Source organism: Lactuca saligna, chromosome 2 (assembly GCF_052625555.1).
Source record: "Lactuca saligna cultivar CGN05327 chromosome 2, ASM5262555v1, whole genome shotgun sequence".
NCBI classification, from domain to species: Eukaryota; Viridiplantae; Streptophyta; class Magnoliopsida; order Asterales; family Asteraceae; genus Lactuca; species Lactuca saligna.
Window position 1 is genome coordinate 146,754,250 of NC_136418.1, and position 20,142 is coordinate 146,774,391.

Here is a 20,142-nt window from a genome sequence, read left to right on the forward strand (position 1 = left end):
ATTGTTAGTCGACACTGGGTAGCGGATATCGAGAACTCCCAGCACACGAGTTCTTTCCTGGATGCAGCAAAGGTAGGTTTTGCTTCATGTATGCTGAGAGATAGAGCCCGTGACTGGTAGGGTGAGATGACTAGTCAGGTGGGAGTTGCCAGTGTGGCTGAGTTGATATGTGCGAGTTATTTAGGTGATTTCATTTGGAGTTTGCACCAGCCATTAAGGTGCAACGATTGGTGAGGGCGTTTCAAGAGCTCCAACAAACCACCGAGATTGTGGAGGAGATCAAAACCATGTTTTGGGAATGAGCATTGTTGATCCCATAGTATGCTACCTATAAGAATATGAGGAGGAAGCAGTATCATTCCATGTTGAGGGATGATATCTGGGAGCTTGTGAGCTTCACAGGGTGCAAAAACCCTGAATGAGATGGTGGAAAAGGCCCACGAGTGGGAGATGGAGTTGGAATTTCGCACCAAGCAGAAGCCTGAGCAGGCCCAAAAAGCAGTAGGTCAAGCTAAAAAGCCTAAGACCACAGATTCATCTAGTAAGGGCCATCAGGGTTGTGGCCGGTGTGCCAAGTGTGGGAGATCTCATGGTAGAGTTTGTCGAGGGACGGGCCCGACATGTTATACGTGTAATCAGTAGGGTCATGTGAGCCGAGATTTGCCCATGAAGGGCTTGATTTGTTTCCACTACAACCACACTGGCCATAAAAATGTCGATTGCATGAGGTTGCAGGGAGGGGGAGGAGTAGTGGCGGTGCTTGCGCCCGCCACAATAAGGATTACTGATGGCCGGCCTGCTAAGGTGGCTGCTCCGGGACTGAAGAACCGTGCATTTCAGGTGACCACCGAGGACGCTCGGACAGCGCCAGACGTTGTGGCCGGTATGTACTTATCAACCTACTCTTTATTTATCTATTTACATTGATTATGTGTACATTGTGCTTATGTATAGGGACCTTTTTGGTTAATGGTATGTCTGTTCACATTTTGTTCGATTCGGTGGCTACCCAATCATTCGTATCTCTTGCATTTAGCAAGAAGTTTCGGGATGCGCCTGGGACTTTGGACACTGTGAGTGCAGCAAGGGTCTATTGGGACTGTGTCCTGAATATGCTTGGGGAGAGGTTCCGTGTCGATCTAGTCCCGATACCATTGCGAGGGATGAAGGTGATTATATGGATGGACTGGTTGGGGGCCAATGGGGCGATGATCAATTGTGAGCACTAGTTGGTGAGGGTTCGAACCCCAAGAGAGAGCCTCAGAGGGGCCAACCCTTTGTTTAGATGCGAGAGCTAGGAGGTTTTTGCAGCAGGGTTGTACGGTATTTCTAGCATATATCTCGGATATAAGGGTTGAGACCACGACATATGTGGATAGGCTACTGGTCATACATGAGTTCTGGGATGTCGTTCCCGACGAGTTACCAAGAGTGCCTCCGGAGAGGCAAGTGGAGTTTCGCATTGATTTGGTGATGGGTACCGCTCCGATAGCCAAGGCACCGTACCGACTAGCTCCACCTAAAATGAAGGACCTATCTACATAGCTTCAGGATCTACTGGACCAAGGGTTTAATCTTCCGAGAAGTTCCCCGTGGGGAGCACTGATCCTGTTTGTGAAAAAGAAGGATGGGTTACACAGGATGTGTATTGATTATTGAGAGCTGAACAAGGTAATGGAAAAAAACCGGTATCCGCTTCCGAGGATAGACGACTTGTTCGATCAGCTACGGGGTGCATCTTAGTTTTCCAAGATTGATCTTCAATCGGGATACCATTAGATGAGGATTCAGGATGAGGATATACCGAAGACAGCCTTCTAGACTTGGTATGGACACTATGAGTTTGTGGTGATGCCATTTGGGCTCACCAATGCCCCCAACAACGTTCATGGATCTTATGAACCGAGTGTACAGACTGATGCTGGATCGGTCAATGATCATTTTTATTGATGATATTTTTGTCTATTTTAAGACCAAGGAGCAACATGAGCAGCATCCGAGGGAGGTTTTGGGGACTCTGAGGGTGGAGAATCTTTATGCGAAGTTCTCAAAGTGTAATTTCTGGCTGTGAGAGGTATAGTTCTCGGGGCACATCATCAATCAAGAGGGCATTTCAGTTGATCCGACCAAGGTGGAGGCTGTGATGCGGTGGGAAATACTGAAGACCTTAGCCAGATTAACAACAACTTCCATGTGTCACAGCTTTGGAAGTGTGTCACGGATGAGGCCACAGTTGTTTTGCTGGATGACATTTAGGTGTATGAGAGCATGAACTACATTGAGAAGCCAGTTTAAATCTTAGATAAGAATACCAAGATCCTTCAGAACAAGGAAGTGAAGCTGGTGAAGGTGCAATGGCAGCGCCTCAGGGGCTCCGGGTGGACTTGGGAGCTGGAGGACGAGATGCGGGATCACTACCCTGATTTGTTTGGGTCAGCAGACTTCATGGATGAAGTCTAGTTCAATTGGGGGAGACTTGTAACACCTATACCAGGTATTGATTAATTTATATGATTTTTAGGGTTTTGTACATGGACTCGACGAGTTAGGATGCTCCAACTCGTCAAGTAGAGACTATTTTGAGAACATGGATTCGGGATCTACTCGTCAAAAGGACCCGACTCGACGAGTAGGAGCTGTAAAGAGAAACCCTAATTTTTAGGGTTTGCATCCTATTTGAAGAACACAATCTGCCTCTTTAAATAGGGTTTGCATCCTATTTAAAGAGAAACCCTAATTCAGCCTTGTACCTTCTTGAGTAAGAGTAAGAGCTTTTTGCAATTTTTGGGGTATATGTGAAGGATTCTAGAGCTTGAAGAGGAAGGAACAATGAGAGAAGTAGTAGATCCGCCATCTACTCTGTATTAGCCATCATCTTGAGGTATAAACTTGTAACCTTGATATCTAGTTGATTAGATCCTTTCTCTTGCAACTAAATGACCATTTTTTGGAAAAAATTGAGTCAAACTCGGATCTAGAACTATCACAAGGATATGGTTCCAAATCTGGACTTCTCTAGGTCCCCAATGACATAAATTTACTCACTTTATATAGTCTAGCCCCTTTCCATGCAGGAAAAACCTTGTAAGAAGCCTAGTTTGGACGTTATGGCATTGAAGGGCCTTGCATGCACGTAAGGTTTGCAACTTTACGTGGTATATGCACTATGGGAGGTTAGATCTGAAGTTTGGGACCTTAGATCCCACTGGAATGGATTGAGCATGAAAGGCACTGAAGGAACTTGTTGAGTCCCTTAGTCGACTCACCGAGTCGGGGTGGGGTTTTCCCATTTTTAAGTTTCTGATTGAGTGCATTGAAGGATTAGGGTTTGATCTGACTAGACTTTAGGGTTTTGGACAATTGATGAGATCGACAAGGCACAATGGTAACTCAATGAGTTAGATCGAGATTCAGTGGAATGAACTCCGGAGGAACTCGACGAGTTGCTGGACGCACTCAACGAGTTGAGGTCAACATGGACTATTTACCTTGACTTTAACCAGGTTGATCAGAGTTTACTTTGAGGGTATTTATGGGATAGGGACCAGTTAATCACATGATGACTATAGGTAGTTGAGGAGTAGCAGAGTGTGGGATATATCCGATCTCAGCTTATCAGTTCATCATTCGAGAGGTGAGTCTTCTCACCATACCAATGGGTCTAAGGCACCAAGACCGGCCCATTTTATGATATGTGGTTTGTCGATTGATTATGCGTTATGTTAGTATGGCATTGTATGAAAGACCCCGGGGGGTTCTTGTGGCGGTAGACTAAGACCACGTGGGGGTTCCCTTAGCATTTGGGTATAAGACCTTGGAGGGTTTCCATGGCATCCTAGTATAATTGCATGATTAGTTTGTATGATATTTGATTGGTAGGTAGATAGTGTGGGGGTTCCCATGGCAAGTAGTAAAACCACGTGGTGGTTCCAATGGCACTAGGTGTAAGACCCTTGAGGGTTTCCAATGACACTAGGTGTACATCTGAGCCCAAGGGTAAGGAAAATCTTGATGGCGTGACGTACACTCCCTTAGACGTTTTCTTATGGGACACTCTGATGATTTTAAATGAAAATTGTACTTAATATGAATTTTGAAAACAATTGTTTTTGGGATTACATAGTTTGTGGATAGTATTTTTGGTTAATCAAAAATAAAAATTTTCTTTTGAAAATTAGGTGGTTACAAATTACACTACTTCTTGGCTAAATCTGCTTTGAAATTTCACTTAGGTTGTTCGATATCAAAATGACTTAATTGCTAAAGTGGTCCTACCCTCCGGTGTTTCCTGTCTGGCCCTCGTCTCGTACTTCGTAGTCTTGGAGTACAAAACAAAATTTAATAATGTTGCAAACCCCGCCAACAATAACATATAAGAGTTATATGTACCCTGACTTGCGATGAGTACACATAATAAAATTCTAACATGCCTCTTACTAAAACTACCAACTCAACCCTTTACTAAGGTTAGTACCGTACATAAGCCATACCATAAATAAACTTGGAATGTACGCCTATGTTATTTGTGGACGGGCCAGTGAACAACCAACCTTGAGCAAGGAGTTTGACAGACTACAATGGTTTAAAGTTTTAGATTTAGAGGGATGTTCTCAAGATTCGCTGCAAAAACCTAGTACCTTAGAAATCTTATATCAACCCCAAAACAACATATACATTTTTAAAAATACTTAAAAATCTAGGATAACGTTCAGATTTTCCTAGTTTGCCTAAACCCAAAGAAGAACAAAGAACTAATGGCTCCAATACCATGGTAGTAGAGAAACCCATAGTTCTCATTCAATCATGAAATAGACTCCAAACTTCTCCTTCTATCATTTGAAATCATTAGGATTTCAATTCTCTCTCCATGATTTGGAAATTTGTAGGATTTCTAGAATCGATTACTCTCTATAATTCACAAATTTGTAGGATTTATGGAATCAATCACTTTATGTAATTTGGAACCTTACCATAAAAGAATTGAAGATGACTTTTGACACCTCCCGAATTAATGCCCTCGAAAACCTTTGCCTAGGAATGGTGAGCCCAAACTAAAAAGAGACCGAAAGGTATATCTAGGGAGTAACTCCAACAGTTAGAGGTCTGGTTACTACATCCAGATCCACTATCTTTGATAATGCCAAGCAGTTGGCCTATCAATTGACTGAGTAGTGTATCCGTTAGAGTACCATAAATCCCCTACAAACCGAAAAGAACCAGGTTGGGAGTGCAAAAAGGAAGTTCCATGGCAAGTTCAAAGGGAGCTTCAAGCACCACAAACCCAATCCGAACCCTATGGTTATGTACAATGTAATCATAAATATTCCTACTCAATTAAAGCCCTAATCTAAGAATTTACCCCACTGTACCAAGTGCAATTTTCACCGTGTCATAAATTGCATGGTCTGCAACATCTATAACTTAAGAGGTCACACCTCTAAGTTTTGTAGAAAGGCCCTGAATAACCACATCTTTCATGTCAACCTAATACATATGACCATTCGATGTTTCGATGTGATCATCAGAATGGATTGGTTATCACTTCATCAAACAGAGATTTTATGTCACGAAAAAGTCATCTGAATACCTTTACCCAACATTTGAAGCCCTCGTGATTTAAAGAGACAAATCAGGAAAGAATCTAAGAACCATCTCCTGCATGAAGGCAAGAAGGTGTATGCAGAAAAGATGCTTCATTTTCTTGGCCCACATGGTGGATATGCAAGACAAGGGTAAGGAAATCAAAGACATACCGCAAGTGTGCAATTACCCGGATGTATTTCCAGAAGATCTACATGGGGTACCTCCAGTCAGAAAGGTAGACTTCCGAATTGACCTAATCCCAGGTACAACACTAGTGAAATATCTCCTCATCATCTAGCTCCATTAGAAATGCAAGAACCGTCCAGTCAATTTCAAGAACTTCTTGACAGAGGCTTTATCTGGCCAAGCTTCTCTCCATGAGGAGCTCCAGTATTGTTGACAAATAAAAGGATGGATTGTTCAGGACATGCATAGACTATCGAGAGTTGAGCAAACTCGTCATCGGGAACCAATATCCACTCCTGAGGATCGATGACCTGTTCGACCAACTATAAGGATCCCGTTACTACTCAAAGATCGATCTAAGATGGAACTATTATCAACTCATAATGCAAGAAGCAGACATTCCAAAGACAACATTGAGGACTCAACACAAACACTAACAGTTTGTGGTCATGCCATTCAGACTAACCAACAACACCAATCGAAGTACGCCAATTCCTATGTTTACACACTATTAGCAGAGATTCATCGAGAACTTCTCCAAAATAGCCAAGCCTCTCATTGCTCTAACACAGAAGGACATGAAGTTCAATTGGGGAGACAGACAAGAGTTTACCTTCCATAAGTTGAAACAATTGTTGTGCATTGCACCAATCTTGTCTCTTCTAAGGGGAACAAAAGACCTTGTAGTATTATGTGACACCTCTCACCAGGGTTGGGATGAATGATGATATAAATTAATAAACTCATTGTATACACATCCAAACAACTTAAGCCAAACAAGACCAACTACACTACCCATGACTTAAAATTAGGAGCTATAGTGTGTGCCTTAAAGATTTGGAGACACCACCTCTACAGAACAAAGTGTGTCGTGTTTACCGATCACAATGACCTCTAACACATCTTCGACTAAAAGGAGCTCAACATGAGACCCCGGAGATGGGTTGAATTGCTAAATGATTATGAATGTGAAATTCATTATCATCCTGGAAAAGCAAATGTTGTAGAAGATGCTTTAAATAGGATAGAATGAGAAAAGCCTCTTTGCATAAAGGCTCTAACCCTAACCATCTACTCGAACCTCACCACCCAGATTCATGATGCTCAGCTAGAAGCACTCAAAGACGGGAATATCATAGAAGAAAACTTGCGAGGTATAGACAAATGGTTTAACCTCAAGGAAGACGGAACATGATATTTCATGAACCGAATTTGAACCCCAAAGTTTTGTGAAGTTAGGATTCTAGTCTTAAATAAAGCTCATAAATCGTGATATTTGGTACATCTCAAATCATAAAAGATGTATCTCGATCTTAAAAAGTTGTATTGGTGGCCCAACAATGATGGTAGAGATTGCCACCTATAACAGTAAGTGCTTGACTTGCTCCAAAGTCAAAGCAGGGTACTAACTGCCAACCCAGGATCAGAAGTTGGAACAATTAACCATACACTTCATAACAAAGTTGTCCAGAACTTTAAGCGGTTATGACACTATTCAGGTAGTGGTTGACCGTTTAACCAAGTATGCCCATTTCCTAGCCACCAAAAAAACTTACAAGATGGAGAAAATCTTTAGGACCTATCTCAAAGAAGTAGCTGTTGGAATAGTGTCTAAGGCTGCAACTATATTAGGCAAGTATTTGATCCGGTTGTGCATGGTCCTTTTGGGTTGCCTTCACCATAGCAACTTGATGGATGATTTGTTAAGAGAGAGTAAATATTATAAGGAATAATATATGGTTATTTGATTAATATAAGTCATAGATTAATTGGAATTAATTTGGTGACTTAAAGAGATTAATTAAATAAGAGGGTATAAACTGTCAATTGTTTGATAGTTACACTGTAGACTATAAATCCTTATCCAAGATAGGATGGACGATTTCTAGGGCTTGGATAAGCCAAAACCGTCCATAGGGTTATCAAGGAAAGGATATGGATTAACTTAAAGTCTAAGTTATCCAATTAGGGTTAAAGCTGTAATCCTTAAGGAGTCTACAAGTATAAATAGACCCTAGGGGTGAGGGAATTCGACACACCATCTAAAGTAGAGATACTCTGGTCGAATTCCTCCCCTCTCCTCTCTCCTAAATCATCTTTCTTGCTATTGGTGTTTGTAAGCCATTAGAGGAATGACATTTGTGACTCTAGAAGCTCCAAGACAACAAGATCAACAAGGAATTCAAAGGTATGGTTCTAGATCTATTTCAATGTTGTTATTTATTCTAATTAGCCATTAGAAGTCTTGGATTCAAAGCATGCTTAATTAGAAAGCCTAGATCCGAGCATTAGGGTTTTGCATGCGCACATAGGAAAGTTCTTATGGCTAAAACCCATCAGTGGTATCAGAGCCTAGCTTGGTTTTCTTTAAATTATTGCTTGATTAACTGAAACAAACCTGCAAAATTCGATTTTTTGGGTTCTGAGTCATGGACTCGGCGAGTTCCAAAGTGGACTCGGCGAGTCCCTTTGTGTACTCGGCGAGTCCGGGCGTCAGGATTAGCCAAAACCGGGATTTTTTCATGTTTATCTTATGGAAACTTACCTTAATCATATTAGATCAACCCTAATCCGATTTTTTGATATATATGACTATAATCTTGATCTAATTAAAGATATTTATCATCTAATAAAATATTTAATTTCCTTATACGATAATTGATTAATTATTTTGATAATTATCTTAAAAGAAATCTTGGATAAATCAAATATAGATAATTAGGATATTAATTGTTAATTGGAATTATTTGTTATTTGATCCTCCATGTTTTAAATGTTTAAAACTTGCCCTCAGGTTTTGAAATTTATATTTGTGATTAAAAGTTTTAATTTAGACAACTTAAATTTCAAACCCTACGTTTTAAAAGGTTTAAACCACAACCTTATACTAATATGATATTACTAGAATAATATATATATATATATGTATAACTAAATGCTAGTCTTACCGTTAGTAGGCCTCATTCACGAAGCCGATCTATAAGGTGGGTATAAGGTTGCGGCCTATAAAATGGCGCTTAATGGGTGTACACTCACACCCACCGCTTGCTTGATTGGTGGAGGGCCGTTAGCCGAACGGGTAGGATAGGGCAACCTCATCCTCTCATTAAAAGTATAATAAGTAATACAAAGTAACTACACGTTTTAAAAATTTCCCAATCTTAGTTACTTTAGGAAAAGTGAATTGATGCAATCCCATGAAATTACACTTTGCACCCTTGCTAAGAAGTTAGTGGAGCGTGTGTGGTTTATCGGCACACTAATTGGTTCTAACAAAAGGTGGAAAAGGGTGATTCATTGTTTATCATAGTTCGATGGAGCATGTGTGGTTTACCAGCACATCGAATAGGTGATCGTTACAATGAAGGCACCATGTGAATTTGCATGGTAATTCACACCCGCTTTGTGATCCTCGGCATCCCAGTCACAAACAAGAGGGGCATATCGAGATTTAAACATGCCATTGAATAGTTTCAATGAATCTCATCCGAACCTAGGAATTCTCAATACACTTAGGACTAATAGTCTAGGTTTTGTAATGGAGAATTAGTGAATCATCATTCACTTACCTTCAATTTATTTTCATGTTAGATTACGGCATCCCTTTTCTAATATGTAAATGTTATTGTTAGATCCTAACCCTAATTTTTCATATTGGGTGATAATTAGGGATTCTTATTCTAATCTATCTTTGTCCTTTCTATAGATGTCGAACGCAAACAACGTTGCTGCTAGTTCTTTCACGTTGATGAGCCTTTGCCAAAAGGTCACCTTCGATGGAACGAACTTTAGCGAATGGATAAGATACATTCGCACCATTGCTCGCTATGAGGATAAGGAGTATGTCCTTGATGAAAAGCTTGAGAAGATCAACCCCGAAATCGCTACTCCGGCCGAAATCACCACTTTTGAGACTCATGAGCGAGATGCAACGAAGGTACATTGCATCATGATTGCCACCATGAACTCTAAATTCCAAAAGTCCTACGAGGACATGTATCCATATGAGATGCATCAAGACTTATTGGAGAGATACCACCAAAACGCGAGACAAGAGCGTTATGAGATTTTCACTAACATGATCTTCGCTAAGATGGGTCATGGAGAATCTCTTACCGTGCACCTGCAAAAAGATGCAAAGGTATGTCGATCGCCTTCGCAAGTTAAATGTTGACTTTGGGGAAGACTTGGCGATCGACATGGTGCTTCACTCTTTGCCTCCGATGTACAACCAATTTAGGATGACCTACCACATGAACAAAGAGGAGGTCACCCTAAGCAAACTCCAAGGTCTTTTGAGGGTCGCTGAGAGCAACTTCAAAGACAACTCTGTTGCACCTACTCCCAAGCCGTCTGCTGCTCCTATCTTGGCAATTGGTCAAGGAAATGGAAAGAAGAGGAAGGCTTCATCGAAGAACTATCGCAAGGTAAAAGCCCGAGATGGTGCCTCTTCTAGTGGGACCAAAGTTGATCCCAGTAAGCCCTATCCTAACCCGAAGGAGGCAGAGTGCCACCACTGCCACAAGATAGGACATTGGAAGAGAAGCTGCCCAGAATACCTGCAAGCAATCAAAGAAGGAAAGATCAAGCCATCTTTCGCAGGTATATACACAATTAAATCTAACGATTCTAATCATGTTATTTCTTGGGTTCTTGACACCGGTTATGGTTATCACATTTGTTCAAATGTGCAGGGACTAAGAAGAAGTAGGGATGTGGAGCAAGGAAGGATCAATCTAATCATGGGGAACAGAAGATCGTCGTCTGTTACCAAGATTGGAGTGTATTCTTTAGTGCTTAGGAATAATTTATGTTTAGATTTGAACAATTGTTGTTATTCGCCAGAAATGGCTAGAAACATCATTTCATTTCATGGTTTATATAGAGAAGGATTTAGATTTTCTTTTAATAATGAGAATGGTTCTATTTTGGCTTATCTAAATAGTGTCTTTTACTTTGAAGCTATACCGTGTAATGGAATATATGAAACTGTTATGATTGTTGATAACTTAGGAAATGATGTTTTGAATATTGATTCTTCCACTAGTATGGATAAAGCATCCTTGTGGCATTGCCATCTTGGACATGTCAACAAGAAACGCATAGCCCAACTCCAAAAGGATGGAGTGTTGGAGTCATTCGACCTTAGGGAAGATGACACATAAGAGTCTTGTTTACATGGAAAGATGACTAAGTCACCCTTCACGAATACTTGTGAAAGGGGTGAGGGGCTATTGGACCTAATACATACCGATGTATGTGGACCCTTTAGATCAACCACGAAGGATGGGAACCGCTTCTATGTGACTTTTACCGATGATTATAGTAGATATGGGTATATCTATTTAATCAAGCAAAAGTCAGAAACCTTTGAAAAGTTCAAAGAGTTTAAGAATGAAGTGGAGAATCAATTGGGCAGGAAAATCAAGATGCTTCGATCCGATCGAGGAGGAGAGTACCTAAGTCTTGAATTCCACGATTATCTCAAGGAGTGTGGAATAGTTTCGCAATTGACGCCTCCTAGGACACCGCAGTTGAATGGTGTGGCAGAAAGGCGTAATCGAACCTTATTGGATATGGTTCGCTCTATGATGAGTCGTGCTTCACTACCTATCTTCTTTTGGGGGTATGCCTTAGAGACTGCCGCCCATATACTTAACCGAGTCCCTACTAAGAAGGTTGCCAAAACACCTCACGATATGTGGACGGGGAAAGCTCCCTTGTTGGCACACATCAAGGTTTGGGGTTGCGAGGCTTTCGTAAGACGAGATACTCACGACAAGCTTGAACCTTGAATTGAGCGATGTATTTTCATCGGCTACCCACAGACATCCTTTGGATATCTCTTCTATAGACCGAAGGACAACGTTGTCTTTGTTGCGAGGAGAGGAGTTTTCCGAGAGCGAGAACTCATAAGCCAAGGAGACAGTGGGAGGAAAATCGAACTTGAAGAGATTCAAGAGTCGATAGATGAAGGAACCTCTACCACTGGCACTCAACCCGAGGAGGAAACTCCGGTTGAACCGATTGACGAGTCCTTACCTCTTAGACGTTCCGATAGAGTTAGAGTTCATCCCCAGTTTTATGGTTTTCATATTACTACCGAAGGGGACACGTATATTAGTGATGGTACACTAGTAAATCTTGATGAACCTAATAGCTATAAGGAAGCCATGGCAGGCCCGGAGTCTGCGAAATGGAAAGAGGCAATGGATAGCGAGATCCAATCCATGTACGATAACCAAGTTTGGAATTTGGTTGATTATGTGCCCAGACGTAAGACCGTTGGGTGCAAATGGATCTTCAAGAAGAAGACCGATGTGGATGGGAACGTACACACGTATAAAGCTCGAATGGTTGCGAAGGGCTTTACTCAAACTCCAGGAGTTGACTATGATGAGACCTTCTCACCAGTTGCGAAGATTAAATCTATTAGAGTGATGCTAGCAATTGCCGCATTTCATGATTATGAAATTTGGCAAATGGATGTCAAGACCGCCTTCCTTAACGGAAAGTTGGCTGAGGATGTTTACATGGCTCAGCCAGAGGGGTTTGTGAATCCGAAGCATCCAAATAGAGTGTGTAAGCTTGAGAAGTCCATTTATGGACTTAAGCAAGTGTCTCGAAGATGGAATCTTTGCTTCGATGAGAAAGTCAAAGAGTTTGGATTTGCACGAAGCGAAGACGAATCTTGTGTATATGTCAAAGCCAATGGGAGTATAGTAAGCTTCCTCGTTCTATATGTCGATGACATATTACTCATAGGAAATGACATCCCGACTCTGCAGGAAGTCAAGTCCTGGCTCGGGAAGTGTTTCGCTATGAAGGACCTTGGAGAGGCTTCTTACATTTTGGGAATAAGGATAGTAAGAGAAAGAAGTAAGAGACTAATTGGACTTAGTCAGAATACTTACTTAGAGAAGGTACTAAAACGTTTTAGTATGGAAAACTCAAAGAAGGGAGAACTACCGATACAAGGAAATGCCAAGTTGAGTAAGACTCAAAGTCCGAGTACTGAAGCTGAAATAGCAGAAATGAGCCAAGTACCATACGCTTCTGCAATTGGCTCAATTATGTACGCTATGACTTGTACTCGCCCTGATGTAGCCTTCGCTTTGAGCATGGTTAGCAGATATCAAGGGAACCCTCGCAAAGCACATTGGATTGCGGTGAAGAACATCCTTAAGTACCTTCGGAGGACGAAAGAATGGTTCTTAGTCCTTGGAGGGAGTGATGACTTGAAGGTGCGAGGTTATAGTGATGCCAGTTTTCAGACCGATATGGACAACTACCGTTCGCAGTTGGGCTGGGTCTTTACCCTAAATGGAGGAGCAGTAACTTGGAAGAGTTCCAAGCAAGAAACCATAGCTGATTCAACGTGCGAATCAGAGTACATCGCAGCGAGCGAAGCGTCGAAGGAGGAAATATGGCTAAAGAACTTCATCGGTGATCTTGGAGTTGTGCCTGCCATAATGGAGCCCATGGAGATTTTCTGTGATAACGAAGGTGCGGTTGCCATGACCAAGGAATCGAGGGATCATGGTATATCAAGACATATCGACAGAAAATATCACTTCATTAGACATCGTGTAGAAGAAGGACAACTCATAGTTAAGAGGATATCATCAGAAGATAACCCAGCAGATCCGCTTACGAAGGGACTGAGTAGGTTAAACACTTGCAGCATGCTAAGAGTATTGGGCTGAAGGATGATATTAGTATAGATTAGATAGTATTAGAAACGTATAATAGATAAATGTAATTAACATTTGGCGATTAAATAAAGGAGTTTTATTTATAAGTAATGTTACTGTCTTATGTTAATCGTTTAACTATTGTTTCACTTTGCAAGTTTTGACTTCCAAATATTTGAATTTATTAAGAATAATCGAATTGTTCAAATTGTCCACAATCGTTCATATGTTGGAAGTAGATATGAATGAAGATTGTCATGAATTGGTGTGTAGATTGTCTAAATGGTGTTAGACATAGCAAAGGGTTGCTGCAACGTTCGTGAGTGCTTATGAACTGGTTTTGAGCATTGGAACAAACCCGCGCTTGCTAGAATCACTTTATGGAATATGATATAAAAGGTGATCGCAAGACGATAATATCATATAGTCTTAAAACCTAGATATATGGTTTATTATTTGTTAATTGATTGTACATTGATAATGCGAAAACGCATCAGTAACTTGGTGTTATAAAACACATTGTTGTGTATAGTTGGTTAATGAATAAGTAAATGCATATAAGTCGAAGTTTATATGTAAATTTTATCCTAAGAGGGTAGAAGAGATATCTTGGCCACTCGATGATTTGATTTGACTTATGTGTCGGGCCCGGTCACAACTGAATTGATGTGTTTAATTAAGTTCTATGTCGAATAAATCGGAGATCAAGAAATCAAATGCTAGACTTGTTGGAATAGTGTCTAAGGCTATAACTATATTCGGTGGTGCATGGTCCTTTTGGGTTGCCTTCACCATAGCAACTTGAAGGATGATTTATTAAGAGAGAGTGAATATTATAAGGAATAATATTTAGCTATTTGATTAATGTAAGTCATAAATTAATTGGTATTAATTTGGTGACTTAAAGAGATTAATTAAATAAGAGGGTATAAACTGTCAATTGTTTGATAGTTAGACTTTAGACTATAAATCCATTAGGATACACCTTGGACGGATTCTTAGAGGTTTAGGATAGCTCAAAATCGTCCATAGGGTTATCTATGGAATGGATTTGGATAGCCTTAAGAGATGATTATCCAATTAGGGTTTAGGGTGAAACCCTTAAGGAGTCTAATAGTATAAATAGACCCTATGGATGTGGGAGTTCGACACACAACCTAAAGCAAGGAACCTCTGGTCGAATTCCTCCCCTCTCCTCTCTCCTAAATCATCTTGCTTGCTATTGGTGTTTGTAAGTCATTAGAGGAGTGACAATTGTGACTCTAGAAGCTCCAAGACAAACAAGATCAACAAGGGATTCAAAGGTATGATTCTAGATCTGTTTTAATATTGTTGTTTAACCTAATTAGCCATTAGAAGTCTTGGATTCAAAAGCATGTTTATTAGAAAGCCTAGATCCAAGCAATAGGGTTTTGCATGCGCACATAGGAAAGTTCTTATGGCTAAAACCCAACAGTGGTATCAGAGCCTAGATTGGTTTTCTTTAAATTGTTGCTTGATTAACTGAAACAAACCTGCAAAATTCGATTTTTTTGGGTTTTGAGTCACTGACTCGTCGAGTTCCAAGGTGGACTCGTCGAGTAGGCCTGACTCGGCGAGTCCCTTTGTGCACTCGGCGAGTCCAGGCGTCAGGAATGGCCAGATTCGGGATTTTTTCATAATTATCTTATGGAAACTTACCTTAATCATATTAGATCAATGTAAATCCGATTTTTTGATAAATATGACTATTATCTTGATCTAATTAAAGATATTTATCATCTAATAAAATATTTAATTTCCTTATATGATAATAATTAACTATTTTGGTAATTATCTTCAAAGAAATCAAGATAAATCAAATAAAGATAATTAGAATATTAATTGTTAATTGGAATTATTTGTTATTTGATCCTTCATGTTTTAAATGTTTAAAACCTACCCTAAAGTTTTGAAATCTATATTTGTGATTAAAAGTTTTAATTTAGACAACTTAAATTTCAAACCCTAGATTTTGAAAAAGTTTAAAATGCAACCCTATACTTATATGATATTACTAGATTAATATATATATGTATAACTAAATGCTAGTCTTACCGCTAGTAGGCCTCATTCACGAAGCCGATCTATAAGGTGGGTTTAAGGTTGCGGCCTATAAAATGGCGCTTAATGGGTGTACACTCACACCCACCGCTTGCTTGATTGGTGGAGGGTCGTTAGCCGAACGGGTAGGATAGGGCAACCTCATCCTCTCATTAAAAGTATGATAAGAAATACGAAGTAACTAAATTTTTTTTAAATTTCCCAATCTTAGTTACTTTAGGAAAAGTGAATTGATGCAATCCCATGAAATTACACTTTGCACCTTGCTAAGATGTTAGTGGAGCGTGTGTGGTTTACCGGCACACTAATTGGTTCTAAGCGAAGGTGGCAAAGGGTGATTCATTGTTCATCATAGTTCGATGGAGCGTGTGTGGTTTACCGGCACATCGAATAGGTGATCGTTACAATGAAGGCACCATGTGAATTTGCATGGTAATTCACACCCGCTTTGTGATCCTCGGCATCCCAGTCACAAACAAGAGGGGCATATCGAGATTTAAACATGCCATTGAATAGTTCAATGAATCTCATCCGAATCTAGGAATTCTCAAAAACACTTAGGACTAAAAGTTTAAATTTTGTGATGGAGAATTAGTGAATCGTCATTCACTTACCTTCAATTTATTTGCATGATAGATTACGGCATCCCTTTTCTAGTATGTAAATGTTATTGTTGGATCCTAGCCCTAATTTTTCTTATTGGGTGAAAATTAGGGATTCTTATTCTAATCAATCTTTGTCCTTTCTATAGATGTCAAACGCAAACAACGCTGCTGCTAGTTCTTTCACGTTGATGAGCCGTTGCCAAAAGGTCACCTTCGATGGAACAAACTTTGGCGAATGGATAAGATACATTCGCACCATTGCTCGCTATGAGTATAAGAGTATGTCCTCGATGAGAAGCTCGAGAAAATCAACCCCGAAGTTGCTACTCCCGCCGAAATCACCGCCTTTGAAACTCATGAGCGAGATGCAACGAAGGTACATTGCATCATGATCGCCACCATGAACTCCGAATTCCAAAAGTCCTACGAGGACATGTATCCATACGAAATGCATCAAGACTTGTTGGAGAGGTACCACCAAAACGCGAGACAAGAGCGTTACGACATCTTCACTAACATGATTTCCGCCAAGATGGGTCATGGAGAATCTCTTACCGTGCACTTGCAAAAGATGCAAAGGTATGTCGACCGCCTTCGCAAGTTAAATGTTGACTTCGGCGAAGACTTGGCGATCGACATGGTGCTTCACTCTTTGCCTCCGATGTACAATCAATTTAGGATGACCTACCACATGAACAAAGAGGAGGTCACTCTAAGTAAACTCCAAGGTCTCTTGAGGGTTGCTGAGAGCAACTTCAAGGACAAGTCTGTTGCACCAACTCCCAATCCATCCGCTGCTCCTGTCTTGGCTATTGGTCAAGGGAAGGGAAAGAAGAGGAAAGCTTCTTCAAATAACTATCGAAAGGTGAAAGCCCGAGATGGTTCCTCTTCTAGTGGGACCAAAGTTGATCCCTCTAAGCCCTGCTCTAACCCGAAGGAGGCAGAGTGCCACCACTGCCACAAGATAGGACATTGGAAGAGAAGCTGCCCGGATTACCTGCAAGCCATCAAGGAAGGAAAGATCAAGCCATCTTTCGCAGGTATATATGCAATCAAATCTAACGATTCTAATCATGCTATTTCTTGGGTTCTTGACACCGGTTGTGGTTATCACATTTGTTCTAATGTGCAGGGACTAAGAAGAAGTAGGGATGTGGAGCAAGGAAGGATCAATCTAATCATGGGGAACAGAAGATCGTCGCCTGTGACCAAGATTGGAGTGTATTCTTTAGTGCTTAAGAATAGTTTAGTTTTAGATTTGAACAATTGTTGCTATTCGGCAGAAATGGCTATAAACATCATTTCATTTCATGGTTTATATAGACAAGGATTTAGATTTTCTTTTAATAATGAGAATGGTTCTATTTTGGCTTATCTAAATGGTGTCTTTTACTTTGAAGCTATACCATGTAATGGAATATATGAAACTGTTATGATTGTTGATAACTTAGGAAATGATGTTTTGAATATTGATTCTTCCACTAGTATGGATAAAGCATCCTTGTGGCATTGTCGTCTTGGACATGTCAACAAGAAACGCATAGCCCAACTCCAAAAGGATGGAGTGTTGGAGTCATTCGACCTTAGGGAAGATGACACATGAGAATCTTGTTTACTTGGAAAGATGACAAAGTCACCCTTCACGAGTACTTGTGAAAGGGGTGAGGGACTATTAGACCTAATACATACCGATTTATGTGGACCTTTTAGATCAACCACGAAGGATGGGAACCGCTTCTATGTGACTTTTACCGATGATTATAGTAGATATGGGTATATCTATTTAATCAAGCAAAAGTCAGAAACCTTTGAAAAGTTCAAAGAGTTCAAGAATGAAGTGGAGAATCAATTGGGCAGGAAAATCAAGATGCTTCGATCCGATCGAGGAGGAGAGTACCTAAGTCTTGAATTCCACGATTATCTCAAGGAGTGTGGAATAGTTTCGCAATTGACGCCTCCTAGGACACCGCAGTTAAATGGTGTGGCAGAAAGGCGTAATCGAACCTTATTGGATATGGTTCGCTCTATGATGAGTCGTGCTTCACTACCTATCTTCTTTTGGGGGTATGCCTTAGAGACTGCCGCCCATATCCTTAACCGAGTCCCTACTAAGAAGGTTGCCAAAACACCTCACGAGATGTGGACGGGGAAAGCTCCCTCGTTGGCACATATCAAGGTTTGGGGTTGCGAGGCTTTCGTAAGACGAGATACTCACGACAAGCTTGAACCTCGAAGTGAGCGATGTATTTTCATCGGCTACCCGCAAACTTCCTTTGGATATCTCTTCTATAGACCAAAAGATAATGTTATCTTTGTTGCGAGGAGAGGAGTTTTCCGAGAGCGAGAACTCATAAGCCAAGGAGACAGTGGGAGGCAAATCGAACTTAAAGAGATTCAAGAATCGATAGATGAAGGAACCTCTACCGCTGGCATTCAACCCGAGGAGGAAACTCCGGTTGAACCGATTGACGAATCCTTACCTCTTAGACGTTCCGATAGAGTTAGAGTTCATCCCCAGTTTTATGGTTTTCATATTACTACCGAAGGGGACACGTATATTAGTGATGGTACACTAGTAAATCTTGATGAACCTAATAGCTATAAGGAAGCCATGGCAGGCTCGGAGTCTGCGAAATGGAAAGAGGCGATGGATAGCGAGATCCAATCCATGTACGATAACCAAGTTTGGAATTTGGTTGATTACGTGCCCGAACGTAAGACCTTAGGGTGCAAGTGGATCTTCAAGAAGAAGACTGACGTGGATGGGAACGTACACACATATAAGGCGCGATTGGTTGCGAAGGGCTTTACTCAAACTCCCGGAGTTGACTATGATGAGACCTTCTCACCAGTTGCGAAGATTAAATCTATTAGAGTGATGCTAGCAATTGCCGCATTTCATGATTATGAGATTTGGCAAATGGATGTCAAGACCGCTTTCCTTAACGGAAAGTTGGCTGAGGATGTTTACATGGCTCAGCCAGAGGGGTTTGTGGATCCGAAGCATCCGAATAGAGTGTGTAAGCTTGAGAAGTCCATTTATGGACTTAAGCAAGCGTCTCGCAGATGGAATCTTTGCTTCGATGAGAAAGTCAAAGAGTTTGGATTTTTACGAAGCGAAGACGAATCTTGTGTATATGTCAAAGCCAGTGGGAGTATAGTAAGCTTCCTCGTTCTATATGTCGATGACATAATACTCATAGGAAACGACATCCCGACTCTGCAGGAGGTTAAGTCCTGGCTCGGGAAGTGCTTCGCTATGAAGGACCTCGGAGAGGCTTCTTACATTTTGGGAATAAGGATAGTAAGAGAAAGAAGTAAGAGACTAATTGGACTTAGTCAGAATACTTACTTGGAGAAGGTACTAAAATGTTTTAGGATGGAAAACTCAAAGAAGGGAGAACTACCGATACAAGGAAATGCCAAGTTGAGTAAGACTCAAAGTCCGAGTACCGAAGCTGAGATAGCATAAATGAGCCGAGTACCATACGCTTCCGCAGTTGGCTCAATCATGTACGCTATGACTTGTACTCGCCCTGATGTAGCCTTCGCTTTGAGCATGGTTAGCAGATATCAAGGGAACCCTGGCAAAGCACAATGGATTGCGGTGAAGAACATCCTTAAGTACCTTCGGAGGACGAAAGAATGGTTCTTAGTCCTTGGAGGGAGTGATGACTTAAAGGTACGAGGGTATAGTGACGCCAGCTTTCAGACCGACAGGGACAACTATCGTTCGCAGTCGGGATAGGTTTTTACCCTAAATGGAGGAGCAGTGACATGGAAAAGTTCCAAGCAGGAAACCGTAGCTGATTCAACGTGCGAATCAGAGTACATCGCAGCGAGCGAAGCGTCGAAGGAGGCAATATGGCTGAAGAACTTCATCGGTGATCTTGGAGTTGTGCCGGCCATAAAGGAGCCCATGGAGATTTTCTGTGATAACGAAGGTGCGGTTGCCTTGACCAAGGAACCGAGGGATCATGGTAGATCTCGAC

At 41.0% G+C, this 20,142-nt stretch overlaps 1 protein-coding gene across 1 annotated transcript; it reads left to right on the forward strand.

Annotated features, from left to right (window-relative positions):
• Positions 1 to 723: 723 nt before the first annotated feature.
• Positions 724 to 1,229, forward strand: LOC145030222 (uncharacterized). Its single transcript, XM_078978626.1, has 2 exons — positions 724 to 883; positions 955 to 1,229. Exons 1-2 carry the CDS (start codon positions 724 to 726, stop codon positions 1,227 to 1,229), a joined length of 435 nt encoding a protein of 144 aa, XP_078834752.1.
• The last annotated feature ends 18,913 nt before the right edge of the window (positions 1,230 to 20,142 follow it).

Excerpts from the sequence above, each read along its gene's own strand:
- LOC145030222 (XM_078978626.1), top strand. The coding sequence starts at position 724 with ATGAGGTTGCAGGGAGGGGGAGGAGTAGTGGCGGTGCTTGCGCCCGCC. Across the intron at positions 884-954 it reads AGCGCCAGACGTTGTGGCCG|GGACCTTTTTGGTTAATGGT; the intron begins GTATGTACTTAT and ends GCTTATGTATAG.